We start from the raw sequence: 15,124 nt of genomic DNA, 5'->3' as shown, positions 1-15,124 counted from the left end.
TGCTTTGTGTCTCTCGGTCAGCTGAAGTAGAAGGAGGACAGGAAACGCGGAAAAAAGATATGAAATGTCTATGACAATTTCCCCGAAATGTCGTCCCTCTGGAAGAAGTTTCGTAAGTTCAGCCTTGGAGTAGAAAAGGGTGTCGTGAGACAGTCGAAGATGGAGAAGAAAAAATGATGGGTTTTTAAAGGAAAAATTCACCTTTGCTCGGGAAATTTATCATTATGTGTATTTAGTATTAAACGATAATGATACTAGATTATAAGAACTTTTCGGCGGTAGATTATCATTCATGGATTTGGTTGCGTGCCATTGCAATCCACTTGGTGTAGTAGATACTGGTAGTAGTATATACAGTGGCCATAGTATTTCGTGACGGGTCCCCTCCCCCTTGGCGGTTCCACAAGTTGGGAAACTTTTTGCCTTTAAAATACCCATGAAGACAGGTGCACAAATATGTAAAGAACAGGCCCACCACTACTGTAGTGACTGCTAAACGACTATGTCTATATATATTACTTTGCAATATTAGTTAATATATGTAAGTAGTACATGGTGCAGTTTACAAGAATGAAATTGTATGTATGTGATTGTTTGATATATATTTAGCTCATACTTTCTTGCATACTAGATTGTTAAAGAAAGGACAGGGCTACGAAGTATAGGAAACTCCACCTGTACCGTGCTAAGTTGAGTGCATTGAGTTTTCATGCCAGTACATTTATGGCACGATATTTCTGACTCAAATGGGTGTGTCCTCCAGATATAGCGTGCAAATTGTAAGGCATTCTTTCCATGTTTTTATTTCACACACATGCATGATAATTTTTTGCATACTAAAATGTAACATTTCAATGCTAGATGTGGCAGAAGGAATATACTACCATAACAAGTGCTTTGTAAGCGTAAAGTGAAACTGAATTTTTTATGCAGTTTTATTATTTACAATAAAAAAATTTTCATTGTTTCATTTTTTAAATAAATTTTTCAGAAATTGTCAACTTTTTGAGGCGCACAGTCACGTGGGTTGAAAGAATAAGTGTGTTTGTCACATGACACAATGGTATCATCCAGAGTATTTAACTTGCGCAGGGAATATTACATTTTTTCATGCACGGAAAACATCATTTTGTCTACATTTGCACGGACGGATATGCGGATAGATGATGAAACAATTGCGTGGAAGATGATTTAAAAAATAACTAAGTGTGTGCTGAAAGTTATCCAAGAACTACATTTGTGCAGACAGATGAGAAATTTCTCATAAAGGCATGCCCAGACTGGAGAATGAATTAGCACGATCTGCAGGCATTCTCAGATATAGCTCTTGATTTATTTGTAGGCTGAAAAAGTTGACAAAAAGGGTTTTTCAAGTGGAAACAGTCATTATCATTGCCCATTTCAGTTTGCTCAAAATTTAAAAAAATGAGAAATTTGTGAAAAAGATCAGAAAAAGTCCAAAACCCCCACCAACTGCCCGGAAGGAAGCTCAGACAGCCCTAAAAAGTGCCTCATAACTTGCAAACCCAAATGCCTGAGGCTGTGAAAAAAAACTTCTCACACCTGAATCCCAAATTGTGCAAATTATGGAAGTATGTAACCATTCATATATTTCATTTCACCAGCTATTACAAATGTTAGGCTAGTAGATATGCGGGACCCATTGATCCAAATTTAATAGGTTTTCGATTTACCAATTGTGGAAATTAATATTTGTATCTTTGTCACTGTATGTTATAGATGAGATATTTTTATTTGTGTTGACTTGTGGTCCCTGAAAGGGCTTGAAAAAGCATTAGTCCAATGATACCAGGATTATGTGTATACACCCTATCTGTTTTGGTTTTATTTTATTCATTTGGCAATATATTTAAGGCAGATCCCTACAGATCAGAGCAGAGTAAAATAGAATTATTGACTAGTGGTTGTACATGTCAGAAGTTAAAAAACTGTGAGGACCTCACAGGTTGTCAAATTTGGGAATTAGGTTGCCTTCTAGGGGTCTTCTGTAGCGTCCTTAACTCTTAAAACTGTATTTGTTTAATCCTAATCCACTTTTTTGTAGAAAGACACCTCTGCTGCAAGATTGGGGAAAAAATGTTCCCGAAAAAATTATTCACTTTCTTACCACCGTTATCATGTAAAATGTTGGAGAGAAGAGAAATGTTCGCGTGATATTCGCTCTTTTGGGGGGTTTCTGTTTTTTTTTCTTTTTTTCTTTTTTTAATGTCATGTTTTTGAAAATATTTAAGAAACTATTTTAGACACCTCTTAGGTTTCAAAAAATCTATTATATTTAATTTATTTCATGAAACTGGATTTTCTAATGTTTTAAATGCTAAATTTTCTTAGCCTCTTTTATCTCTGCCCGCTTTGCCTCCCAATTGTTTAAAGTGTTCTGTAAATAATAATAAAACTCAGATTTTAAAATTTTTTTTATCCCAGCTCCCCATGATTGAAAACAAGGCTTAAAAAATTTTTATATCTTAAAAATTTTTTATCCTAATTTCCCAAATTGAAAACAATAAAATTTTCAAAATAAAAAGTTGTACCTCTTTTTCTTAAAATTTCTTCAAAATTATCTGTTTCAAAAATGATTTGTTTGGAATCTTAAGTCAATGGATTGTTTTTTAAATTTTACAATTTTTTATGTTCCTGGTTTTATATGATGGTTTCCCCCTGCTGTTGATTTAAGATCCCGGTTGTACTGGGGTTTGAATATTTTACAAATCTGGGGGGAGATGAGGGATTTTTCTTTTTATTTGAACAAACTGTTATTTTTAAACATATCTGTCAATTTTTTTTAAAAACTGTTGCATGTTTGTAGGGTAGGTTTGGAGCAAGTTCCTTATTTAAATAACAACAGAATCATCCAAAAAATATTTCAACATTACCCCTTTATGTCCCTACACATATGATATAGAAGACAGTATTAAAAATATTACCTTAAGATTTGAAGTCCCATATAAAATTTATTTGGGATAAATAAACATTGCAATTTGCATTGAGACACTGCATTGTTAAAAGATTTTTCTGACAACTGATTTTCCCTTTTTATAGATTGGAGAAAAGGGGGTTGTTATAGAAAGTTGTAGTCAGACACCCAAGATGCAGTTTGATCTTCATGTGATAATTACGAGGCACAAGTAGGCTTACTTATAAAGGAAACATGATTATTTATGAAATATTCTTTTTTTTTATGATAATGATCTTATATTTATAGTAGTAAAATGGGTGAAACTACTCTGAAACTATAAAAAATTATTTCAATGACACTCAAGTACAAAAATGACATTTACCAAATAATATCCTCGTGATTTTCCCTGGACAGCTCTTTGCTGCGTTGAATCATGTTGGAGGAGGGAAACATGTTTTTTTTCAGGATGCTGTTCAGGAGGCCCATAAAAAAGTATGCTTGCTAATTTTGTAGTAAAGTAGTTGAGAAAACTCAGCACATATTTTTTCTTTTAAAACACTGGTTTCATATTTGATTTAAAACGTCAACTTCTGGCCCTGGCCATATAATTTTTTTTTACTAACCTGGAAATATGAGTTCCATGCTCGCACCTCTGAACTTCAAAGATTCCTCGTGGGATTATTTTTTTTTTATATTCATTGCCATAAGTTATTTCCTTTATCAGAAATTTGATAATTTTGTAAAATTTTTTATTTCTAAAAAATCCAAGTATGAAAAGTCTAGGACGATTGATGTTATTCCCAAAAATAACTCTGAATGGCAACCGCGAGGGCCCATGAAGTTCATGACGGATATATGACATAACATTGTTGGTGGGATTAACTTGCCCCTTTGCACGTGTGCAGGTTTAAAAAAATGAGCTTAATATTAAAGCCTGGTCAAGGGGTAAAAAAGTTGATCCTGGATGCTGCCAACGCACATGTGCGCAAAGATCTGGATTAAACTTTAATACGGGTTTAAATTTTTGGACAAAAGCTTTAAAAAAAAAAGTCCACAAACTTCATTTCTTGAACCGTCTTGAATTAAACAATACTGTGAGCCTTCTAAAAAGTACAGCAAAACCCCTCGGATAAGGGGCCCGGGGCTTGCCCCTGGTAAAAATCCCCCAAGGAAGGGGGTCCGGGGTTTGCCCGTGGTTGGGAGTTGGAAGGTATGCTTCTTTGAGGTGAAATACCTCCGGGAAAAGGGGTAAGGAAGTCCCCCAGGAAAAGGGTCGGGGACTTGCCCCAGTAAGAAATATTCCAGGAAGGGGGGTCTGGGTTAGGTTAGGTTGATTAAAAAATTTCATCAGGTTTGGTCCCCCCACACCGGTTGGAGCATCTTGGCAGTCCCAGACTCAACCCCCCCCAAATTTTCACTTTTGATTCCACTATTTCTCCTGTGTGTGTGCCCCTCCCCCTTCAACCCCGTTCCCCATGGGTCCCCCAAGATTAAAAGGGTAGAAGAAAAAAAAAACATAACAAATAAACGCCTTTTTACTTAGAATTACTATTCATTTTGGTTATGCATAGACAGCACGATCTTAGTTAAAGGAACCAGTAAAGGCCTAAATAGTTCCCGTAACCTCTTTTTTAAAGTGGAAAAGTCTTTTTTTTTATTTCAATTTTAATGGAACAAAATTAAATGACAATTTAATGATAATGATGATAAAGATAATGATAAATGATTGATCAAAATTGTAGGGATAATAGTATTCTGCAAGATATAATCAAAACCGATTAAAACATCTCTTGTATTGTGAAGATATTCTTTCCCATTCATACCTTTCCACATAAGACTACTATAAATACACACCAAATATTACAAGAAACTTTTAAACCCTAAATTAAATATGGGGGGGAAAAAGAGGGGGAGAAAGAAGAAATGGGGTAAAATTTGAAGGATGAGGAGAAAACACAGTGGAGAAAAATTTGGGTATGGGAAGAAGGCCCAATCGGGTAAAGTTTAGAACTAGGGGGAAAGAAAAGTGGGGTAAAAAGAGGATGGGAAGAAGACCCAATGGGGAAAAATTAGAGGGGGGGGAAGGGAGATTGTGGGCCATGAGACGGGAAAAAGAGATGCCAAGTAGTTCCAGCTATCTGATTTACATGTATTTCCCCTTCACACTGAAATAAAGGTGGAAAAAAAATTGACACCTTTTAAAAGCTGTCTTTATTAAGGTGACTCAGCTGACCTATATGGTTATAGTGATGGCTTGTCTTTCATTATATACATATTGATATTATATATTTTCAGAATTTGTATTTTTAATTTCAAAAATTCTCATTTGCACCATTTTCTACGTTTTCCAAAATGATCTTTTTTTATTAATAATTTTTCCCTCTGTTAACAGTTTCTCACTCTTCTACCTCTTTTTTCATTTCTCCTCTTTTATCTCTCTTCTCCTGTTCTTCCCTTCTTCCTCTTCCATTTTCTTTTTTTCTTTTTCTTCTTCTTACCCCTATCCCGTTCTTTTCCCTCCTCTTCTGATATTTCTTTTCTTCCTCCTTTCTTCTTTCCTTTTTCTTCTTCCCCCTCCTTTCCTCCTCCTTCTCCTTTTCTTTTCCCTTTAAATTTTTCCCTTTCATCCTCCTCCCAATGGTGACTTAACTGAATGGATGATCTTGATTTTATATTATACTTTAATCTTTGATAAGCTCATGATTTTTTCAAATGATATAGCTTTTGGTGCTTTTAGAATTTTATATATAACCTTACATGTGTATGAATACGTTAGTCAGCCTTTGGCACATTTGCATCATAATTTAGCCTATTTTTTAAAAAAATTGACATCCTCCAGATGGCGGTGAAACAGTGAAAAGAAAATCTGTCTTTAAGTGAAAAAACCCCTTATTCTTCACAGGAGGAGGGTCTGGGGAGGGGCCCAACCCCCGGGCAGACGGGCTAGCGTTCTTCCTTCAGGGGGAGCTGAAGACCAGGGTGCTGAAGTGACCTCATCGCCCCCCTCACAGCAGACACCATCTAGTAACACCCGCCGTTCAGTGCTGATGAAGACCTGTTCATGTCAGTCAGGTGAAAGGCTCATATCTTTAGTGAGTGTGTTTTGCAGTATGTATGCATTATGTAGACCGGTTGATCATGTTGCAAATGTGAACACAATGTTTTTGTGTGTTTTTTGTATTAGGCAGTCAATGTAATAAAAAAAACAATACACATTGTCATGTTTTTTTGGGAAAATATAGTTTTATACATACTTTTTACAGCTTTTGTGTGCTTGTGTTTAAATGGGGGTAGTTAATGACTTCAAAAATTGTTAGCAAATTCAGGTTTAGTTGAGTCTAGGATTTTGTGATGTTTTCCTTGAGAAAGGCTATTTTTTTAATAAACATACTAAATGGTATTAGGTAAGGATACAAAGAATTTTGATAATTTTTTTTTAAGGGATGGTGAGAAGAAACTAGCCAAATGGATGGAATAGGATATTTGAGAAATAAAAGGTACACAATATTTAGTTAGCTAAATTGTTTTGTACAAATGATGAAAACAAAATTTCTTTACATTTTTTCCCGGGGGGAAAAAGGTGGATCCATTGCAAATACAATCCCGTTTGTGACTGTGAAGATATCCCGATAGCCACTCCACTCTGCCATACTTCTTAGTTTTTGCAAGGTGGGGGGTGGGAAATATGGGTTTGGCTGGGTGCTACCAGCTTCAGAGCTGGGGAGTGACTATAGGGCCCGGATGTTCTTCATAATAGCAAATTCCACAACTAGGATAATCTTTGTGATTTTAGTGATAGTAATTGTACAGACCAGGAAAACAAGCAAAAACAGACATAGTGAAATATTTGAAATTACACTACTCAGTCATGCTCAAATTCAAGGACAAAATTTTTGGAAAGGGAAAGGGGATACAATCTGAGATAAAATTGGTCTTACCTGATTTAAAGTAATATTAAACATGCTAATGATGTTACCCCCCTGAATAGCCCTGTGGAGCTTTGAAGGTGCTGAACTGTGTGCTCGGACTTTTGAAGGGAACCCAAAACTAGGATGAGAAGGGGTTTATTTACCCCAATATATGGATAGGAAAAAAAAGCAATACAAAGCCAGTTGGAAGTGAAAGTGTTATTACAGCAAAAAACCTTTTAAAAGATACAAGAGGTTTTTCAAGTCCCAATGCCTCAGATGTTCAAGGGCTGAAACTTGACAAAGCATGCAGAGGATGCCATGAAGATTTTCAACAAGTACATACAAAGGGGTGCAGAACAGTCTATTGGTCTAGATGATGATATTAGAGAGGTTATCCTACAAAAGATCTCTGTGGTTCAGGAAGACATTGATTCTGAGTGCTTTGTTCCCCACAGAAAATGTTTGGTGTCCTAGAAAAAAAGTGAGTATTGATAATCCATTTCTGTTTGTTCGTACACCCGTCCCTTGCCCGAAATGTAGAAATTCTAAATTCAATTTATTTCTAGAAAAGGGGGCATTTTGCATGATGAAAATCCTATTTTTGACAAGGGGTACCAGTAGAGTCAGGAATTTAAGGTGATGTTTGTGAATTGTTCCATGATCTGTCTTTTTATATTTTCAAGATTAAATGCAGATTTTAAAGTATTACAGGATACCAGATTGATTTAAAAGTAACTCAAGCTCACACACAAATTGTTTGAGAAACTAAAGACTTGAAGTGCACCTAGTAATCCCTAGTTGTTAGCATGGGTGGGTTTAACTTCTATTAACAGAACAGAAGATAAAACACAGATTCAGTTGCAAAAATTGATGTGCAAATTTTGAATCAGTTTAGGGGAGAACAGAATTTGCAGTAACACATATGGGTAAAATTTGGTAGGCAGAAAGTTTGAAAATGATGAAAGCCCTTAATTTAAAAGTTTTTCAGATCCTCATCACCAGGCATCTGTTAAGCCTTTTTTTTTTGATTTACTAATTTAAGTTTTTTTAAAGAGCTGTTTGGATGTCCGGGAGGAATTAGAATGAAGAAACTGGTAGGCCTGAAATAAAAATGACTTTTTAGAATGCTTTTTTATTTTTTTTTATTTTTTCCCGATACCTCCCCAAAATTTCTTTCAAGTGACTACTACCTCAAACACCAGATTGATGTTCTACCAGTGGCTCTGTGCGTTTGGCAGACATTCTATATAGTGATTCGGGATTTTATTTATGGAGGTAAGAGCATGCAGTATAGGAAGAAAAATTTATACTTTCTGTATATCTTTATAATTAAATAAGGAGGCTGTTGTTATCAAGATAGAGGGAAATAACATTGTTGTAATGAATATTTATGTTATAAATATATTGTGGGTTATCTTACTTCTAAAATAATTTTCCTTTGTGAATGCTTTTGTCCATTGTCAACTGCTATCAATTTCAAGAATTTCAGTTAGCAATCACCAGTGCTGATTTTTTTTTTCAGTTTTGGAGCAGGAAGGGGAAGGCAAATGCTGCAATTGTGGTTAGCTTCAAAATTCCCAGCAGCTGATTGAGCATGCTGGCATGTACATCCTCAGCAAGCACAGGCAGTCGATGGTCCTGTATGACAAGTGAGTGAAAAAGAGGAGTATAGAGATGAATAGGAGATAAAAAATCCTACTTTATATCAGCTAGTTGTTTATTTTTTCTTTCTTAGTTTTCTATTCATGAAGTGTGGCTGTATTACTTACCTCATGATATATATTTGGTTTCACTGTCTTGATATCTGAAAAATAATTCCTTATTTTATGTAAAAAACAATCCCCAAGAGGTCAATGAACATTACTTAATACTTAGAATGTGTGGTAGAAAAACCCACAGTGGACAAACTAGATTTACTGAAATGAAATATGTGAAAAGGAGTGTATATAACCAGTACAGTACATAAATATTGTAAACAGTGATGACAGTTACTTAGAGAGATGAATGCTTCTTATATTTTAATGATCTAACAATAAGGGATTTCTGTTCAGAACAGGTAACCAAAAATGTAATTTTCTGAAGCTAGAATGAATGTGAGAAAAAAATATATTGACCATGTTCTGTTACAGAGATTTCAGTTGAATTATTGCAATTGAAAAACTTTGTATTGTGTGCTTTTTAGCTATAATTGTAATAAAGAAAAAGGTCCTTGACTTTGCTTTTGTGGCCAAAAGTTGCTTAAACATAACCAGTGATGCAAATTTACCTAATCTCATGCTAGTCCTGATAGCTCTCCTTAAACAAATTTGAGTCGTTAAAAAAAAAATTGTAATAGATATTTCTGAAGTGTTATGTCCCCACCTCACAGGTACTTCTCTCTGCAAGCAACGTGTCCACAAGGATTCAGTGACCGAGTAAGATTTGAAGTTGAAAGCAATATCTGCCGTGAGGAGGGACCCCTGCCATCCTGTTTTAATTTGCCCCTCAGAGTGGTTCTGCATGTTCTAGAAAGGGTAATATGTTATTTTGATTTGATTACTGTTCTTGTCTCTATTGTAATTTGGTTGTGTTTACTCTTGGGAAGGCACTCACTGTTCTGTGTATTTGTGTGTGTGTGTGTGTGTGTGTATGGTATCATAATGAAAATTGTATTTGTTCTTTAGTGTAGCTGGGTTTTTGGAGATGCATTCTTATTGTCTTCTCTGTTGGTCTTCCTGTTTTATTTTCAGCTGATAAATGAGAAATTTGGTTTTGTTCAGATGTATAGGTGTATGAAATTGTAATTTGTGAAAAATGATAGTTCAGATACATGTACCCCACATATCTGTATTTTCATGCAAAAGAAGTTATCTTAATGTTAGTATGTAGAAAAATGGTGTCTCATTTCTTTTTTTTTTTTATATACTAAGATACAAGTTAAGACAATTTGTTTCTTGTAATAGTAAACCTTTTGTTGTGTAGGTTATTATAATTTTCTTTGTTTTATGAATTGGGCAATTGAAAGTATTTCCATCATAATGCATATGTGCATGAAATGCTTCTGTGATAATATAAAATAATGATAACAGAGCTTAAAGTTACTCACAACTGTACATTAATATCTTAAAAAGTCCCCAGTACTTTTAGTAACCATATTTCTTAATCAAGGCCTCTGATGATTTTATACTGTTGATTCAGGTGTATTTTGTATAATCTTTTTCTTTCAGGATTTCCTTCCTGGCTATTTGTCATCCAGTCTTCACATCAAGTACCTGAGTGAGTTGATTAATACAGTCAAGACAAGTATTGAACTGCTTGGCCGCAAAAAGAGATCAGGTAATTGCTTTTCTTTGCTTGTGCATTGTCATGTTTGTCAGTTGATAATACTTCCACTGCTTGTTTCAGTTATACTCATATGTCAAAAGTTGGATAAGTATTTTTGTAAAGGGGAGGAGAGTGTACATGTGTACTTTTTGTAAGGGGAAGGAGAGTGTAGATGTGTGCTTTGTGCAAGGGGGAGGAGAGTGTATGTGTGCTTTGTGTAAGGGGGAGGGGGATGCATGCGTACATGGCTGGGTTAGAAGGAGGGGATATATTTATACTTTTGCTGGGTAAGGGGGAAGAGGGCTACTTGTACTTGCCTAGGTAAGAGGGAGGGGATATATGTATACTTTTTCCTTGATACGGGGAAAGGGGGATACATGTGTACTTTTTCTTAGGGAAGGGGGAAGACGATTACATGTACACTTTTGCTGAATAAAGGGGACATGGATACATATGGACTTTTGTTGGATGAAGGCCCTGGGCAACATGTTTTTGTTGGGTAAGATTGAGACAGTATATTTGTTCTTTGCTCAGTAAGAGGGTGGGGTTTTATGTGTACTTTGCTTTCAAAGAGGAAGGGGGGAGTGTACTGTGTATAAATACTTTTGCTAGATACAGGGGAAAGAGAGTATACACTTTGGGGAGAAAGATATAGATACTCTTGGTCATACAATTATACTTGCATTTATTTTTGTCCAAGGAAAGGTTATTTATCAAATCTTTTTTTATTGTTTATATTTTCCACACATAATCCTAGCTTGTTTTGGGGAAAGTAAATAGTCACATCTGAGGTTCAGCTTAATTGCTGATCAGAAATTTTAAATCCAGGATTCTTTGTCAGGATAAAGTAAAAACATATTGACAACAGTGTGTGTTAACAGTGCAACTTTCTTATTTTCTTTTCTTTTTTCAACATTTTCAGCATTTTATTGCACAGATCCTCAGTGATTTCCACATGTAATTTTTGTGCTATGGAAGATACTTCCTTACCACAGGGATTTCATGGATTTTAAAATTCATGAATTACATTTTTCCTTTGTCAGGAAAGGGGGAAGCTTTGTTCGTTCTCTTGCTGCTTTCGGATTTTGTTGTTATGTAAAAGGGGTAGAGCGATTACAATTACATAATTTTGATCATAGTTCATAGCTTTAATACGTAAATTTTGTTTTACAGAAGTCATTTAGAGTCAATAAACTGAGAGATAAAGTAAATTTACAATGTATCATTCTGTCAGTAATATTGTTGAAAATATAAATTGACTTTGTGTTTGATTGACTAAAGCTCCCAACAATTCATTCTGTCCATCAGCTATATGCCTTACACCTTTACTGCTTAGCATATCGTTGATGATCCCCACACATGGGATACAAGGTAATTTTTTTAAGCTTTTATTATGGAAAAGTGGATTTCCGGTCTACCAGATACTGTAGATAAAACCCTAAATGTGTGTTGATCCAAAATGCATTGTTTATTTTATTTTATTATTTTTTTTTATTTTTTATTTATTTTTTTTTTATTTTTTTTTTACTGTGCTTTCTTTATCCTCTTTAGCAAAATATTTTTTTCCATTTCATCTCTTTACATTTAATCTATCTGAAAATGCAGTGTGGATCCATTATCTTTCCTCACAGGCTCCGAGAGCACATGTAGCAGTGAGCAGAGCAGTAGCTACGGGGGAGCAGGAATCAGTTCGCAAAATACTCTTCTGGCGATGGATACTTCATCCACGCACCGTTTTCACAATTTGGATGGTGCCATGAGAATTGACGAGGCTCAGATTACGGATCCAGATTCACTTTGGAGGAGAAAGAATTTCAGGTGTGGCTTACTGCATGAAGATTTGGCTCGTTGTGGAGTATATTGTTTTATTCAGGATCTTACAAGGATTTTAAGAATTTAACATGTCTTAACTATATATATATATATATATATATATATATATATATATATATATATATATATATATATATATATATATATATATATATATATATATATATGTATATATATTACTTTATTTATTTATTTTTTCTTTCTTTCTTTTATGCATATGTGATACAAGTAGTTTTATTTTCTTAACAGTAAAATGAGCTGTGGATTCATTAATGAGCTTGGAAGATTTGAATCGGAACTGCAGCCAGAGCCTGATCGCAAGACAGAGTCAAAAATTTCTCGGACTCTTAAAAGATTTGTTAACATGGATGAGGACAAGGTAAGTTACTATTAACTAGCCATTTTTTTAACCTATTGGATTCTGATGACATGAATTTGTCATGAAAAAAAATTTGATTGAGGTGTGGGCAATGGGAATATCTTGTCATGGGAAATTTTGCCATGTTGAGTGATGTACAAAACACTTAAGAGTGAAATTGACTCAGCCTTCAGGAAGGGAATTGTTCATGAACCTATGCAGGATTCCCACCAATCCAAGACTGAGAAATTTACTATCCGTTAGCCATGTCTGGGAGAACTGTCACCATGTTTAAGAACTAATTTCTGACGACTTGTTACCAGTGGTGTAGGGTATATTACAGAATAAGAAAAATGTGTAAATTTACATGAATAATAGAATGTTATTTATTGTTACTGTTATTGCAACAAAAACAGTAATATCTTGATCATAACAATATGACCTTGAAAAATGTCACTTGCAACCAATGGGTTAATATAGAAATAAACACTAGTCCATATCAGGTTCAAGGTAATGGTACAGAAGCTGTGTGGAACATATTTTAAGAATAGATAGTTTGGCATTGTCTTCGAATAAAGATGCTGGAAAGTGATGCACTTATAGCAAAGAATATGATGTTGGAATCACTTTAGTAATATGATGGCAATACTATACAGAGAAGGAATAATGTTTCTTTACAAAAAAAGACGTAATTATGAATATTGAAGTAGGTTCCTACTGCCATTGCCGGTGCTACTAAATAAAGACTATGAAATATTTTCAGGTAAAAGAAGATATGGCTTACAAAGTGGCTGAGATGATCATTAAAGATGTGACAAGTGTAACCCTGGGGTCGCAAGGCAGCAACAGATCCAGCATGGAGTCCTCCCAACCACCACTCACACCATCCTCAGTGTCACAGGATAATCTAAGTGATGTTTTCCCCTCATGATGTGAAAGAGGTGACTATAATGGAACAGATTTATCTGCTAAATACAGAAATGTGATAATAGGACCGTGAACTATAGGAGCACTTATTGAAGTAACGAATGTACATATGTACATATACTTAATTATTTTGGCTTGATCGTCCCCAGGGGGGCCCATTGGTGTTAGCATTACAGCGTCTAGGGAAAATTGGTCATAGCTCATGGATAGGCTCAGAGGATCCCCAGTGAGGATATAATTAAAGGGTTTGGATCTGGAGTGCTTGCATTGGGAAGTAAGATGTCTTTGTTTTGGCATATGTTGTCGTCAGGCAGGAAGTGGAGAGCAGTGGCTATTTTACTTAAAAGGAAAAAAGGCCATCATCAAGGCCAGAATGAAGACCAGGCTAATTCCTGTGAGTGTATCCTAGGCAGGATATGTTTTGCTTTGGCAGGAACCACTGAGGCTGAACTTCACTCACACTCTTTCCATACATGCTTGCATGTATGCACACCTGTGCCACACACTTACTCACATTCACACTGTCACACACTCGCAGACATTCACACACATATTCACACACTCGCACACATACACACACAAATTCACACACATAAACACACACATACACACACACATACACACACACATACACACACACATACACACATGCACATGCACACACACACACACACACACACGCAGACGGGCCACAGATTCACACACACACACACACACACATATAACACAGCCACACATTCACACAAAACCCACACATTCACACACAAACACACACACACACAAACACACACACACACACAAACACACACACACACAAACACACACACACACAAACACACACACACACAAACACACACACACACACAACACACACACACACACACACACACACACAACACACACACACACACACACACACAAACACACACACACACACAAACACACACACACACAAACACACACAAACACAAACACACACACACACACAACACACACACACACACACACACACACACACACACACACACACACACACACACACACACACACACACACACACACACACACACACACACACACACACACACACACACACACACACACACACACACACACACACACACACACATTGACCCTCTCACCCATACCGACCAATTGTTTGCAGAGGGTATATTCATCAAGAAAGATTGCATTTTAGAAAAATTAATGACTGAATTATGATTTAATATATATCTATACACATCTATGTATATAGTTATATATGCATATACATATACAGGTAACCCCTGTTACCTGACTGGGCTGCATTCCATAGAAAATAGTCTGATTAATTTTCCAATTATGTTGTTAAAAGACTTAAGGAGGTTAGTTCGAGTTAACTATCTTCACTAGTGAAAATTAAACAAAATTGGAAAATATTTCATTATTTATCACTTAACATCTTTCATATATTAAAGGAGAAGGAATATTATTTCTGATTAAGGCTATAATTAGAAAAGAATGAAAGTCAGGGTTTGCAAACCTGTGCTAAAAGTAATTGATGGTATCAGTTAGTAGTTTTACACACTTTGAAAACAGGCATGTGATCACTGCAGCCCCCCTTGAACAAAACTGTTTCTTTTTGTCAGCAGCAATTGAAAAGTATGTAGGACTCAATGGCCTATTTAAAATGAATAAGTTTTTTGCTGTTTTCCAAAGGCAGTATGATGTGCTTTCAGGGATAATCATTTGCATCAGCAAGCACTTTCAGATTTATAGACCATGGATAAATAATGTTGTGCCAGCTACAGCAACAGACAGTGAAAAAGCAATACAGCTGTAAGTGGCTTATAAAAAGATTGTTTAATTGTTGCCAGAAAATCAGTGTATCTGGAA

The 15,124-nt window shown here is 35.4% G+C and overlaps 1 protein-coding gene across 1 annotated transcript; it reads left to right on the top strand.

The window, feature by feature from the left end:
• Window positions 1-8,458: 8,458 nt before the first annotated feature.
• Window positions 8,459-13,925, top strand: LOC113830323 (A-kinase anchoring protein pkaap; the record flags this gene model as incomplete). The annotated part of the gene is given in 6 exon segments (XM_070119836.1): window positions 8,459-8,477; window positions 9,197-9,341; window positions 10,035-10,143; window positions 11,763-11,949; window positions 12,214-12,343; window positions 13,086-13,925. Coding segments are annotated over 6 exon segments (758 nt in total), but the record flags the coding sequence as incomplete, so codon positions are not given.
• Between the last annotated feature and the right edge of the window lie 1,199 nt (window positions 13,926-15,124).

Source organism: Penaeus vannamei, unplaced genomic scaffold, assembly GCF_042767895.1.
Source record: "Penaeus vannamei isolate JL-2024 unplaced genomic scaffold, ASM4276789v1 unanchor791, whole genome shotgun sequence".
NCBI lineage: Eukaryota > Metazoa > Arthropoda > Malacostraca > Decapoda > Penaeidae > Penaeus > Penaeus vannamei.
The sequence above is the reverse complement of the archived record's forward strand: the minus strand, read 5'-3'. Positions and strand labels throughout refer to the sequence as shown.